Source organism: Aotus nancymaae, unplaced genomic scaffold (assembly GCF_030222135.1).
Source record: "Aotus nancymaae isolate 86718 unplaced genomic scaffold, 86718_ANA_hifiasm-v0.15.2.pri h1tg000010l, whole genome shotgun sequence".
NCBI classification, from domain to species: Eukaryota; Metazoa; Chordata; class Mammalia; order Primates; family Aotidae; genus Aotus; species Aotus nancymaae.
The window spans coordinates 3,991,724-4,007,225 of record NW_026988421.1 but is presented as its reverse complement, the minus strand read 5'-3'; the positions used below and the strand labels follow the sequence as shown (position 1 = coordinate 4,007,225).

Genomic DNA, 15,502 nt, shown 5'->3' with positions numbered 1-15,502 from the left:
GTGATCCATTTAAAGTTGAATTTTGTACGGTGTGAGAGGGTAGGGCATGAAGTTTATGTATTTGCGGGCGGTACTGTGTACCTTTGTTACAAATCCATCAACCGTCTGTATATGTTCAGGGGAATGCTTTTAAAGTGGATTTCTGCCTACTTGCTTTTGGAGAACAATTGTAAAAATTGTTTCTGTAATTGTGTAGTATTTTCCAGTGTTCAAAGTGTTACCCTATTCATTTTCCAATTTGATTTTGAGCTTTAATGCAATCCATTGAAGTTATCTGGCATGAATGTCATTTTTCCCTGTTACTTAAAAACACAGGTACTTTGGGAGGCCGAGGCGGGTGGATCACGAGGTCAGGAGATCGAGACCATCCTGGTCAACATGGTGAAACCCCGTCTCTACTAAAAATACAAAAAATCAGCTGGGCACGGTGGCGCGTGCCTGTAATCCCAGCTACTCAGGAGGCTGAGGCAGGAGAATTGCCTGAACCCAGGAGGCGGAGGTTGCGGTGAGCCGAGATCGCGCCATTGCACTCCAGCCTGGGTAACAAGAGCGAGACTCCGTCTCAAAAAAAAAAAAAAAAAAACAAAAAAACACAGGTAGAAGGTGGCAGAGCCAGAGTCAGATCACTTAAAATCTAGGAACTTTTCCCAACAGGAGAGAGCAAAGGGACTCAGTCTCTGGCTTCTCCCAACTGAATTTAATTGTGGCTTAGTTCAGTAGTAGCTTCGTAAACAGGGACAAAGTAATTAACGTCTCCATTGTTGGTTTTCCTACTCAGCTCCCTTCTAATAGGAGGAGGTATGGTTTAGCTGTGTCCCCACCCACATCTCATCTTGAATTGCGGCTCCCATAATCCCCTTGTGTTGTGGGAGGGGCCCCGTGGGAGGTAATTGAATCACAAGGGTGGGTTTTTCCTATGCTGTGTTCATGATGGCGAATAAGCCTCATGAGATCTGATGGTTTTGTAAGGTGCAGTTCCCCTGCACACACTCTCTTGCCTTCCTCCATGTAAGACATGATTTTGCTCCTCCTTCACCTTCCACTATGATTGTGAGGCCTTCCCAGCCGTGTGGAATTCTGAGTCCATTAAACTTCTTTCTTTATAAATTACCCAGTCTCGGGTATTTCTTCATTGTAGGATGAAAATGGACTAATACAGGAGTTCTGTTAGAATTAAAGATCAAATATACGAAGGTCCTAGCACAGTGTTTAGCATGACATAGGATCTATCATTCATATCATTACTGTTTTTTGTGGGTGTTTGATTTCTAGAAGATACATAACTAAGGAACAGAATGATTCATAATTAAAGTATATGCAGGTATACAGGAAAACATTTTTGGAATAGAACAAACACAGTTGACTTTAATCATTGAATGTAGAAGAGTTGAAGTGAGTTTGATGGGAGAGGATTATTCGGAGGGGAACAGGTCTTCATTTTGCTTTAACCTCCCAGAGCGCTGCAAGGATTAAAGGAGAAAATCACGTGCATGCTTAGCATACAGTATAGGCACTTAGTCTGCAGGGGTAAGTGTTGTCATCTGTTAAAAATCATTTTATTATGTGTCAAGACAACCTGTCAGAAGTTAGTATTCTTTGAGCATTCTTTGTAGATCAGAGATTCGTTTTCTTTTTTGAGACAGGGTCTTGCTCTGTTGCCCAGGCTGGAGTGCAGTGGTGTGATCATGGCTCCCTGCAACCTCTGCTTCCTGGGCTCAAGTGATCCTCCTGCCTCAGCCTCCTGAGTAGCTGGGACTACAGGTGCAAGCCACCAATACCCAACTATTTTTTTTTTTTGTATTTTTTCAAATAGGTGGGGTTTTACCATGTTGCCTAGGCTGGTCTCGAACTCCTGAGTTGAAGCGATCTGCCTGCCTCAGCCTCCTAAAGTGTTGAGATTACAGGCGTGAGCCAGTGTGCCTGATGACTTTTTTTCTTTGCTCTGTTTTCATTGTGTTAGCCATCAGCCCCTCATCTGGAAGTGATCTTTCTCTTCTCGGTATTTCTGCGATTCTTCTCGTAAGGATTATAAATTGGTCCGCACATTCCCTAACCTACATTCTGCTTAGCTTGCTTGTTTTTTGGTTTGCAGGGGGCAGCACTGAAATACTTACCAACAATCGTCAATGATGTGAAATTGGTGTTTGATCCCAAAGAGCTCAGGTAAGTATATAGCCCAGGCGAATGCTTGTCACCTGCTGTGCATGACATCCTCTCACTCAGTTTATGGGATGCTCAGGTTCTGCCTCATGTCTCCATATGTCAGTGCCCTGGATCATTCTGGAACATGTGCTGCTGTTGGTGTCTGTGATTCTTTGATAATTATGACATATGGAAAAAGCATCACCAGTCAGCCATCACAATATTATCATTATTATTATTATTTTTGAGACAGAGTCTCACTCTGTTGCCCAGGCTGGAGTGCAGTGGTGCAATCTCGGCTCACTGCAACCTCTGCCTCCCAGGTTTAGCGATTCTCCTGCCTCAGCCTCCTGAGTAGCTGGACTACAGGCCTGCGCCACCACACCCAGCTAATTTTTTGCATTTTTAGTAGAGACAGGGTTTCACCACATCACAATATTTTTTAAGAAGATTGTTTACAATCTAATTGGTATATAATGCCCATTTGGCATTTTGCATACTTTGAGGTTCGAATTTCTATGTGTAGTTGTTGGTTTTGCTCTTGTTTTCAGCACCTAAAAATCCTTATAGTAGCTTTAATATGCATGTGCCAGCTCCTGCTTCTATAATAGAGGCAACTTCTCTTTGGGAGGGACCATGAGCCTCAAGCAGAAGACTCAGAAGTTGCTAAGAAAATAATTTTTAGAAAACCCCACAAACTTTGAGGAAGCTGGTCATTTGGCTTTCAGACCAAGGAGTGAGGTTGGAGACCTAACCCTTCCTTTTCCCTCCCTCCCTGGCTGCCTCTCAGTGGCCAGGTGCACTGTGTGTTCCCTATCTGTTGGTATCACTGCATTCTGAAAAGTGCCATTGTGAGCAAATGGGATACACAACCTTTTTAATTTATTTTGTAAGAGATAGGGGTCTCTGTTGCCCAGGCTGTAGTGCAGTGGCGTGATCATAGCTCACTGCAGCTTCAAACTCCTGGCCTCAAGTGCCCCTCTCACCTCTGCCTTCAAAGCACTAGGGTTACAGACGTGCACCACTGCTCCCATCCAAGGGATGCACTGTCTTTTCAACCCCAGACTTTTAATAGCAGAGTCCTTGACTACTTTTTGTTTTGGTTTTGATTTGACACAATAATCTACCTGTGAGTGAAGACACCATTTTTTACTGGCCAATGAAGCCCTCCTAAATATTAGTAAAGGGCCATCTGTCTGCTGAGCAGTGAAACTGAATAAAAGATGATCATCCTTCCTGTACTTTATGTCTACCATAGGTCACTCGTGCCCTGGAATTGAAGGGCGAGAGGCTCTCTGGGAGGCGCTGTCCCCCACGAATCATCGTGAATCTGATGTTCCCTAGGATTTAGTGTCCTGCAGGGAAACATTTATCTTCTGCTCCTGGGGCACTAACAGTGCTGGTCCTAAGCTTTGCAGGCCCTAAATGAGAAAAGGAGAAACACACAGGCTCAAGGGTGGTGTCTGCCCACCTGGCGTGCTGCAGAGTCCTCTCCTTCGCACATGCTTCTCCGAGTGGGCCCCGATGTGGCAGCTTCGGTAGCCCTGGAGAACTTGTTAGAGAAAGCCAAACTTTGGTTTCCTCCCCAGACCTTCTGAATTAGAAACTTCACGGTGGGGCCTAGTCATTTGTTTTTTACAAACCCCTCACCCCAGTTTCTTCCACGGCACTCATATGTGAGCGGCTCAGGTCTTGAAAAACTGAGAGGAAGTGGAGAAAGCTGAGGCTGGTGTGGGCTGTGGCCATACTCTAGGCTTGTCTCATGGTACACACAGATCGGCTCCTCACCCATGGAGGGGTATCGTCAGTGCGCACAGTTTGTGCGTGAGCCGGGCCTGTCCTCATTGTACACACAAATTAGCCCCTCACCGATGGAGGGGTATCATCGACGCTCACAGTTTGTGGTTGAGCCATGTGCTTGGAGATCCCAGGGAGACCTTCTTGGCCAGGGCCGGTGCAGGCTGCTGCTGGCCACTCTGCGATTTGTGCATCCCTGTGTTCCTCCTCAATGCCTGTTACACTGATTTAGAAAATGACATTGAAAATCACAACTTATTTTTCCCTATTTAGAACATTGGTTAATCTTTCAATAAACAGAAGAGATGACAGAAGAGGATCACTCAAACTTAAGTCCATTACCCAAAAGATCAGAAAGCGCTGGATCCCATACATATATACATACATACACACACACACACACACACACACACACACACACACACACACACACGAAAAAGTCACCATTCTTGGCTGGGCAAGGTGGCTCACACCTGTAATCCCAGCACTTTAGGAGGCCAAGGTTGGTGGATCATGAGATCAGGAGTTCGAGGTCAGCCTGGCCACCATGATGAGATCCTGTCTCTACTAAAGATGCAAAAAATTAACTGGCTGTGGTAGCGCATGCCTGTAATCCCAGCTACTTGGTAGGCTGAGGCAGGAGAATTGCTTGAACCCAGGAGGTGGAGGTCACAGTGAACTGAGATTGTGCCATTGCACTGCTAAGATCACGCCATTGCATTCCAGCCTAGGCAACAGGGCAAGACTCCATCTCAAAATTTAAAAAGTCACTATTCTTTGGTATCAGCTCTTGCACTTAAGACATCTTTCTTTCCCATGCCATAAGGGCGTCTTCTGCATCATGATTGTTAATAACTTTCATGCCAATTCCGTCCCATGCTGGCCTATCTTTAAGCAGCAACAGTAGACCCGGCATCTGTTATGTGCCTTCACCATGTAAAATAGGCTTTACACAAAGCACTTGTATTAGCCCATTCATCTTTATAACAATGGTATGACATAGGTTCTATTGTTCACCTAATTTTACCCTCAATAACTTGTCCATGATAACTCAGCTGGTGAATGGCAGTGGTTCAAGGCCAACCTGGGGTTTTTGATTACAAAGAACAGGCCCCTAGCTACTATGCTACCTGACGGTTGTTGAGTTGTATTCGGGTTGTTTTTTTTAATATTATAAAATGCTAGGATAAAATTTCCTGTAGCTTAATTGTAGTATCTACTCTTATTTTTTATCATTAGGATAAAAAGAGAGATGGTATTACTTGGTATTGCATTTTCTCAAAGGATTTTCAGTAGATTTTATCTAGTTGCCTCCCTCCAGAAGGTAAAACCAACATTCTACCAGTATGTGTTGGTGTCTGTTTTCCCAAAAATTGCCAATACTGGGAATTACCATTTTATAGAACCTTGTCAGTGTGACTGGTGGAACCATATCTCACCATTTTAATTTATGTTTATATAGTTACTAACAAAAACTCCTCTTCTACTATTTCTTTATAGGTCTGTTATCCTTTTGTGAAAGTATTTGTTTAATTGCTTTATTGAGATATTATTTACAAACGATAAAGTCACCTGTTTTAGATGGTTCAATTCAGCAGTTTTTAGAAGCTGTGCAACAATCACCAGAGTCCAGTTTTAGAACCTTTTTATAACCCGGCAATATCCCAGTGTCCATTCCCAGTCACTTTTCCTTCCTAGCCAGTCCTGGGTAACACTAATCTATTTTCTCTACACATTTGTCTTTTCTGGGCATTTTATAGGACTGGAATCATACAACGTGTGGCCTCTGTACTGGCTTCTTTTACTTAGCATAACGTTTTCAAGGTTTCTCCACGGTTAGCATCAGTACTTCTTCCTTTTTGGAGAAGAATTGTATGGATATACTGCATTCTGTTCATCCATTCATCAGTTGATGGACTTCTGGATTGTTTTTACTTTTTGGGTATGATAAAGAATACGACTTGTATTCATGGGCAAATTGTGTAGATATATGTTTTCATTTTTTTGTGGTGGGGGGCGGTATATACCTGGAAGTGGAATTGCTGAGACATATGGTGACTATGTTTAGCATTTTGAGGAAATGCCAAACTGTTTTCCAAAGTGGCTGCCCTATGTCACCTTCCTATCAGCTTGGTATGACTGTTCTCATTTCATTATATCCTCGCCAACACTTGTTATTGTCTGTCTTTTGGATGATAGGCATGTTAGTGGTTGTGAAGTGAAAACGAACACTTTTATAACATCATTTCTCGGAATGAGTTATTGACCCATAGTGCCTGAGGGACCGTGTTGAACATAATGGTGACACTAATGACCATGTGATGACCTGGCATCTCAGTACTGTAACGACATTGGATCCTTTTGCTGTGTGTCTTTAAATTATATCCCTTGTGTTTTTCCTCATAGCAAAATGTTTACTGAGTTCATCCTCAATGTTCCTGTGGGCTTGCTGACCATCCAGAAACTCTACTGCTTGATCGAAATTGTCCACAGTGACCTCTTCACACAGCATGGTGAGTGGAAACCTAAGAATTATTCACTTGTCTCGTTATTTATTTTCTGAATTGCCTCCTCTTGACAAAAGGAGTGAAGGTTACAACCAATTAAAACTGCTGTATTACAAGACAGGAAGATTTAGCCCTTACAAGAGAAGGGTAATTGACATGTAGTGCAGGTAATAGATCATTGAGAAATGAAGGCGGAAGCTCAGAGTTTGTAATTTAGGTGTACACCAAAGTCCTAGGGTAATCAGCATACATTGTAGCCTTTAAGATTTGTGATTGTCTGTCCTGGGGAGGCAATCACTTGCCTCCATTGTGATGATTGCAAGGAAAAGAATTCAAGTTTTCTTTAAATCTGGAAGTAATGGTTCTGTCTTATTCTGAACTTTGCATTCTTTTACAGCATTTCTTCGAATCTTACTCAAAGTAATAAGAATTTTAATGATTCTTCAACTCATTTATCCTGCAGAACACCTTATATTTCCCCATGTTATCTCCCTGCCCTTTTTATTAATCATTTCCTTTCTATTAGGACAGATTGAATTAATATTTTACACTTGTCAAGCAGTTTTATTGAAAGCTTAAAACCTCTGCATAATTCCACAAACTTCCTCATTTATTGGAGGCAAATGTGAAGTCTGTTGATTGACATTCTGACTGAGAGGCATGGATTTATTTGATTCCACTTGTGCCTGGATGTTTGGCTGCTGCATTCATTTTCTGCTGTCCTCATTCTTGGTGTTGTTTGCAGTTCCCCTGTGCTTTAATCGATGGGCCATCCCAGACTTGGGATGTCCCCGTTCAGTTACCGGCTGGATTCAGAATGCACTCGGTGCTTGGCTTGGTCCTTTGTGCCTTCTGGGATGCAAATTTTAATCTTTCTTGAGTTAACCTTATAAAATGCACCAGAGTGTACACTTATTGCTAAGGCTGATATTGAAAGAAAATGTTGATTTCATTTATGTGGGAGTGTTCTTCTCTAGAAAAAAAACAAATCAAACCAAGAAGTGGGTGACTTTCTGCAGCCCTTCCATGTAGACCTCTCTCTGAGTCAGAAGCCATTTCTTACTTTCATAAAAAAAAGTCAGCTCGTACCATTGTCTGGGACTTAAAGCACATGACTCTCCATTGAGCCGTTATTCCTGACTGTCCATATTTCAGTTTCTCACTGGAGACTGAATTGCCCACTCACTAGGTGTCTTCCCAAATTTGGGGACTCTAGGGGTCTTAAGGAAAGGCTGATGATAGAGGTGATGGCTAGGGACCCTGCTTCAGGGTTTCTTCCTACATTGACTAAGCTTTATACCACGGAAGGTAAAATCCTCCGAAAGTTTTATATCTGGGTCTTATTAGGTGGATTACTGATGGCCCATCTCCTAACCATTCAATGCCAAGACACACAAATACTCCATCGCCAGCATTACTGTCATCAAATTAACAACTGTCAATAAGTGTCAGCTGTTTATGAATAACAATTGTCAGTAAATTGTCAGTGAATTGTGCTTGATTTTTCTTGAGTGTTGATTTAATGAAGGCCTTCTCCAGGATACATTTACATATATTTCAAAATTTCTGTTGCTAAACTTTGTTCTGTATGTCTCACTTAGTTTCTTTGAATAAGGACATAAGCCACAAACGATTCAATTAAACATATTTAAAACAGATTTTTTTCTATTAAAACTTACTCATTTTTCTAGCTTGTAGAAAGCTCAAAGGAAACTTACTGTTTATATTCAATGATTATGTTAGCTTAGGTGTTTGTAATTGTGTTTCTCTCCCTCTTTCCTATGCCCCATTTCTGTTTTTATTCTTATTCTCTAAGCCTTTTATATTAGACAGCCGGAAGTCCTGTTTTAGAAGTATGCAGCATGTGAATAAATACTTAGCTTTGTTTAATATGGAATTACCAGGTAATATAATATTTTGAAATAATTAAACTACTATCATCTTTTCAAGTATGGAGTTAGGATTTTGATCTTAGTATAAGCAAGTGGTACCCAACATAGTAAATGAGATTGTATGAAATATGTGAATCTCAAATTATTGTGGGCTCAATGAACCAGAATTAGCCTGAAGCTTCATGTCTTACAAGCAGCTCCAGAATTGCCCCATCAGTAGAAGTTGTCCAAGCCATAATTTGCAGCTCAAATGTACTTCTAAATGCTTAGTGGTTGCCTAAAAGCATTTCAGAATGCTTTGGCCAATGTGAAAATGGTCCCATTTATTGGCTTTGAGTTTCAAGCATCTTTCTTAAAACAACCTCAGTTTTTCTCATCTGCAAACTCTGCTTGTTCAAAGCAGCCAACAGACGTCTTACCTCCTAGTCAGGAAAGATTTATCACCACAAATCTTCCATTTGGTCCATTCTTACAAAAGATGTCATTAGTTTTGCAAAATATTCTGTGCCACCTTTGGTATAAGAATTAAAGCCAAACCATTTTCTGATGAGACATGTTGAATCTGATTTTCATGCCGTTTCTATTTCTCGTTAATTTGTACAAATGTGGTTGTTTTTGTCCTGTTTCCTGATCCCAGTGGAATCAGTCAAATGAACTCTCTATTTCTAGAAATTGGTATAGCTGGATTTAGCTGCATGTGCTGTTGAATGCACTCGCCCTCAGTGAACATCCTCTGGGGGATGTGGAAGAATGCATCGCTGTATGTGTCTTCCAGGTTCCTTCGTGGGGGCTCCCTGGGTGAAGTAGGATTCCCAAGTCTTCGCTTCTTATGTGTGTGTTGCCTTACTCACTAAAAGAGACCCACTGGTTGCTTTGCATTAAAACATTTCTTTTTATCTCCCCCTGATACAATGACAAGTGGATCTGTTTGTAAGAGGCTGGCAGTGAATTCTGAAAGTGGTATTATTCCTCTGCAGAAAAGCCTTTCACTGCCAGGTCTGGGTCCCAGTAAGCCAGGCCTTACAGTGCCTTGGTTGTTTCTGGCCTTGTTTTCCCCATTTCTCTGTCTTTGAGAACACACACTCTAGATGCATCCAGCTGATTTTGTTGGGCTTCATAGGAGGCATGTCTTTGGGCTTGTCAAAGCAAGACAGCTGTGGGCGGTCTAGTCCGTGTGGGACTGGCCTGAATGAGGACACCAGGGCTGTGTCACTGCTGCCATTTGCTCACAGAGCATTTCAACCTTCCTCCGCCCTTCTGTTCTATCCAGGCCCTTAAGGATCAGTTGATGGCCACCCACACTCTGCAGGGTGGACGTGCTTCACTTGGTCTACCAATTCCAACACGCATCTGTGCTGGAAACATCCTTGCAGACACACTCAGAAATAATGTTCAGCCAGCTCTCTAGTTATCCATGGTGCAGTCATTTGACATTTAAAATTAACCATCACAGAGTATTTCCTCCAAGAGAACTCTGATTACCCTGCCTAAAATACCCACTACATGCCACCTCATGGCTCCTCATGGCACACTCCCCATGTGGAATCATTATATTTCTTACTTGCTTACTTGTGGGCCTTCCATAGGATGAGAGCTTTCCAAGCCGGGCCTTGTTCATCTAGATTTTGCTGTTCTACATAGCGCATGCGTGGCCTCAGCATGCCTGTAGTGCATATTTACTGAATGAATGAAATGCATATGGGTATTCCTAACCAGGAGGCAGTACAGAGGAAGAAGCATGACCAGCTACACACAAGTGGTTGACTTGATTGAAGGAAGGTGAAGGTTTGGGTTCACTTGGGGAAACTGGCAGTCTTTCCTGGTCTTGGCCTTGAATGAATTGATCATAAGGGGAGAAAGGAGAGGTCTTACTGGAGGAGTAACATCAGGAGAAAAGGGAGAGGGAGATGAGTGAGAGACTTGAGGTGTGGAGAGTCTTCTCTGAGCAGTTTTATAAAATCAAGATGATCTTCTATTTGCATCTGGTCTAATGATCCCTCTGTTTTCTGGAAATATGATGAGGAGGGGGGTGCAATTCAGATCGATTCATTCAAGATATCTTTTTGCTAAAACTATGGAAAATGTCAAACTTACAGAAGAGCAGAGAGAAGAGCGTAATGTACGCCAGTGTACTCATCACTCGGCTCCACAAATTATCAACTTATTATCCATCTATTTTATCTACATGCCCCTCCTCCAGATATTTTGAAGTAAATCTCTGCCATCACAGCATTCCATTTGTGTTGTTTTAAATGTATGGTGGTGATACAGAGGGGACAGCAGTGTTTCTAAGAAGAGGATATCCAGAGGAGCTGGTCCCCATGATGGTGAGACATCTACCTTGGATGTTCCCACCCTTGCCCCTTTGCCAAGATGGAGGGCTTATAACGCGTTAGCATGCTGTGCATGAGGGTTAGTGAATGAGCTGTGTGCATGAGTCAATGAGCTGTGATGGCTTTAAGCTTTGTCTTGCGGTGTGACTTGACTACTTGAAAGCTGGTTAATAGATTATGTGCTTCACCAAAAGATGACTCTTGCATATGATCTGTAATGTGGAGTGAGGAGATTTTCAAAGCCAGATAGATACAAAGAGATGGAAAGGTCAAAGCTTCATCATTGTGCCTTTGCAGCTTTGTTTCTGTGTGATTGTATTGTTGCCCACTTAACTGACAAAAGCTGTGAAAATTAAAGCTTAAATCTTATAGAAATGAGAAGTTTTAGTGTAAAACACTAGAACACTGACGTTTAGGATTTGTGCTCACAAAAATGTGTAACATTAACGTTAAAGAAATTGGAATAAAATGAATCAACCCGAGCTAGTACTGACTTTTAAGTTAGTAAAGAACATTGGCCATACTTGTAAGAGGCCTTTGAGTGGAAGTGAGTCCTCTTGGAATATGATCTCTCACCCACTGGCCCCTTCTGAATCTGACACCTTTGGGAAGCTCATTTCAATGAACAGTGGGTCACTTCTTTGCCTTTCAAGATGTAATTTTTCCATATTCCCATTTCGATAGTGGCCAAAGCAGTGGACAGATTTTCTTTGGAGTTTACTGTGTATTTATCATTTTGTCCTCACTTAGGTTGTTTTGGAGGGGAGTATGGGATTTTGAGAGTAAAGTTTAGTGGCAAGACTATCCCTTTTTGATCTTGCAAATAGTTTAATACTCACTAGATTGCTTTTCTGTAAGCCTGCTATTCTTTGGCACGCTGTGTAGTTTTCTGTTTGTCTGTTTGTTGGTGGTTGGGCTCTGGCAGTGAGTAGGAATGGGAAAGAGGCCATTCCCTCATACCCTGGCCCTCCTGGGGCTCCTCCCTTCACTACAGCAAACAGGCTCCTTGTAGACAGTGTTCATGAGTCTTTTCAAACTTCATTTGCTTCCATTTTTGAGCAATACAGAGCTTCTTGAAAATGTAGGCCTGCAGAGTTTAAATTATTTTCCTTATTCTTATTTTTTTCAAGGTGAATGATTCTTCTAGTTAGCAAGCAGAGTAAAACTCTCCTTTTTAATGGTGGAAACATTAGTTACAGCAGCCCTTTGAAATCTGAGGGCAAAGTCCCAGACACCTATTGGGACTAGCTATTAGGAAATATTTAAGCCAGATTTCTACACTATTATCATTGTGATTTGATCCATGATAGGAAATTTGTATCCCCCAAATTACCCTATTAATCAACTTATTATGCCTGAAATTATAGAAAACCTGCATGTTTAAAACAAACCCATAATATACCTTCTTAATGTTTTAATTCATAAACCAAAATAAAATCTCTTGAGCTTTGCTATTATGGAAAATAGAAAGATATTTTGCTGTGTTGAAAGAGATTTTAAACCCAGAGCTACTCTGCAGTAGTTTTGCTAACTTGATAGATGTTGTACACAAGGAAAAATTGGGGTTGGGGCCAATTTTGCCACAGTCACTTAATGTACCACTCATGTAGTATTCTGGAGTACTTTAATTAGATAGTTATGCTGATGACTTCTAATGAACGGTACCAGCTGTGAACCCTGAAGACTGATTCTTTTAAATAATGGTGGAATGTAAACATCATTTTCTCTTCTATTTTTTTCATGCCTCGAGAAAACTTTTTATTTGTAATATTGCACCTTTTTCATCCCTCATTCGGTATGTCATTCTCTGTCTTTCATTATATATGTTTTTGAAAAGACCATTTGTTAAAACATTGCAGGATTTTAGAAATGATTTATTGAATGTAGGAGGGTGAACTCAATTTCAGGCTTTTAATTGTATCCATTTCAATTCCATCATAATTCATTGAGTATCTACCGTGTGCTCAGGAACATTGGTTAGAGAGTTTGCTTCCTCTGAGAGTCTTTAGAGTCATCTACTTTAAAATGTAGAATTGGAAAAGAGTGATAATCTCAATGCTCAGAGAAAGACACCAGAGTTCAGCAAGAAGCCCTAGTCTGCAAGCTGAATGCCTGGCAGGGAGCTGTCCACCGCCGTGGTGCTGATTGAGGAGGTGGTTTCTTACAAATCCATCAGCCCACTTTTTTCTTAAACTGTTTCACACCCACCACATGAGTAACGCATTCTGAAAACGGCTTCCAATGCCATATGGAACAAAACAAAATACAAATAAGTGAATAAATAAACGTACAAATAAATATATAAAGTATACAGTATTGTGCACATATGTTCATGGAGTTTTAATAGTTTCCCTCTTCTTTTTATGTGGGGACTCTTATCTGTGATCAAATTGGTGGTGCCAACAGTTCTTTATGGTGTAGTTGGTGTAAACTTTATCATCATACGTTGAGTTCTGCTGTCACTTCTGGGCTTCTGTTGCTGTTGCTGGGTGAATGCAAGAAGAATAATCTGAGAAGAGGCTGTGTCGGTTGTCCTGTATTTAGTCATTTGCACATTGGGCACTAGGAAAGCAAGTCTCTGACTGTCCCTAATCCATGATTTCCTCTAGCTCCTGGGAGCTGAGCTCTGTGACTGCATGATATGTTGCATACAGTAACTTGCCTGGGACAGTGGGAAGAGCCCCAGATCAGCTCCTAGGTTCTGCTTCAGGACCTCTGTCTTTTCCTGGACATAAACTCCTCCCTGGGGGCACAGTCCTTTCCCTAAGATAAACTGCAACACAACACAGAGTTTTAACATACGTATTCTATTATCAGAGCAACCTGGAGGGGAGTGTGTGCAGGACCACATTGACCAAGACCTCTGTTTTTTGATACCTTGATTCTCCTAGTTGAAAAAATACCCACCATTCCACAGCCCTGTGGATTCTCTCGCTTGGTTTTCTCATCCTCCACATGGTGAGACTCTGCCTGCAGACTGACAGCCCTGCAAATTCTTTCTGAGCTTAACACAAGCCATATCCTTGACGTACCTCCTTCCACCTAAAGAATAGACTTCCTGCCTGACCAGTTCTTCCCACACAATGTTTTCTGGTATTTTACTTGCATCTTGCATATTTTTTCATCCACTAATAAAAGGGACTCAACTGTGATTTTTCTCCATTGGTTCTTCTTTCATTTCTTTCTTCTGACAAATTGTTACAGAGTCATGAAAGTTTAATCCTTAGTTTTCCAAAGCAAAAGATACAAAATATCTGCTCCTCCTCTGCCTTCCTTTAAAGGATGGCTCAGTTTTTTTTTTACAAAGTCTTATGCTGGTGTCCAGAAAACAGATCTTTGACAAACTTCTTTTTCCTGTTGTACAATAGTCCACGCGCTACTGTACCCCCTCCTTCCAATTTCCAATACCCTTTTGCTTGCTCTGTCACCTTTTCAAATTCCATGATATTGAATACCTCAAGGGTAAATTGCAGATTCCCACATTTCTGACAATTTCAGCCCTCTGCCGAGTAGCCCTGTTCCAATCTGAACACTACAGACTAGGAAACTAACATGCAGAAAGGATAAGTGACATACCAAGGGTGACTTGATGTTGATTTATTCTCTGGTACTGCTAACTTTCATTACTTGTTAGGTTAAAATAATTCTTGAATAATTTGCTTTGCATCTGATATGTAAATACGCCTGAATCATACAGGTTTACACACATGTGCACCTGCATGGATCATTTACCCTGCAGAGCTCCAGCTGAGGAATCAGACATCTAATAATTCTGGCTCCGATGCTACGTAAGGGTGCAATCCTGAGGGTCCCTTGACTCAGCTCCCAGTTCCCACGACTGTGAAGTGCGGAGCTAAGTAGATGACTCTGTGATTCCTTCCAGTGTGGACACCGTCTTCTGTATTTTCTGTTGTTTGAAGACTTGAATGGAGGGAGAAAAGCACTTAAATGTGTTGAAACATGTGGGTCCAGGATTCTTAGATGTTTGGAAAATAAGATGATTGACTCTACAAGATGAATAGCAAACACCCCCAATGTATATCGTTCTTAATGTTTAATTCTCATGAAAAGTGTTATTCTGGATCTCAGTTCTATGTAACACTCACAGGGTTATTAAATGTACTTTATGGATCATTTGTTTAACATGACCAAGCTAAAAATTAAGAAGTACATTACTCAGTGTTCATAAAAATGAATGTTTTGAATGGACAAATTCATTCTTGTGTTTGCATCTAGCTTTAATGTAGAGCTGTAATGGGGTTATGGTTGGATATTCTGCTTGGACATTTATAAGCTGATAATGCTTGTTGAATACCTTTTATAAAGATTAATATTTTTTACTCTGTCCCCATTACCAGAGCATTAATCATCCTGGCTTCGGCCCTTGCAGCTGAGGATGAACAGATGTTGAATTATTGCCGTCTGTAACCATTGTGGATCACAATAGGGAAGGGGCCGTGAAAGGGTGACTGGTGTGATCCTCACAGCCGATTTTCATGGAGCCTGGGCCCGCCTGGTCACTTTTATTGTTTTGTGCCTGGCAGAGGAAACCAGGACAGCTGTCCTAGCTGATTCTAACTTCCTCATAGGTCACCGTAGCCTGAGTCAGCACTGACAGGCACTGGTGGTCCTGGAGTCACGTACATGTGATGGTCTGTCTGATAGGAGAGAGTTGTGGCCTTGACTCTGCTTACAGTAAATGGGAGTTCATGAAAATGAGAAGTTACACACAAAGTCTCTAACATCTGCTTTCTAGTGTACTCTGAGACTGTGCTGCCCAGCAGAAATAGAATGTGAGCCAAGTATGTAATTAAAAATATTCTAGTTTCCA

General features: G+C 41.5%; 1 protein-coding gene across 3 annotated transcripts in view; it reads left to right on the top strand.

Moving 5' to 3' along the window:
* The window catches only part of DOCK1 (dedicator of cytokinesis 1), a 543,465-nt gene that overhangs the window by 192,140 nt on the left and 335,823 nt on the right, over window positions 1-15,502 (top strand). For all 3 annotated transcript variants that reach the window (XM_021671705.2, XM_021671704.2, XM_064373739.1), the window contains exons 24-25: window positions 2,093-2,163; window positions 6,346-6,452. In XM_021671705.2, coding sequence (XP_021527380.2) covers window positions 2,093-2,163; window positions 6,346-6,452 — 178 coding nt within the window. The remainder of the gene's footprint in view (window positions 1-2,092; window positions 2,164-6,345; window positions 6,453-15,502) is intronic.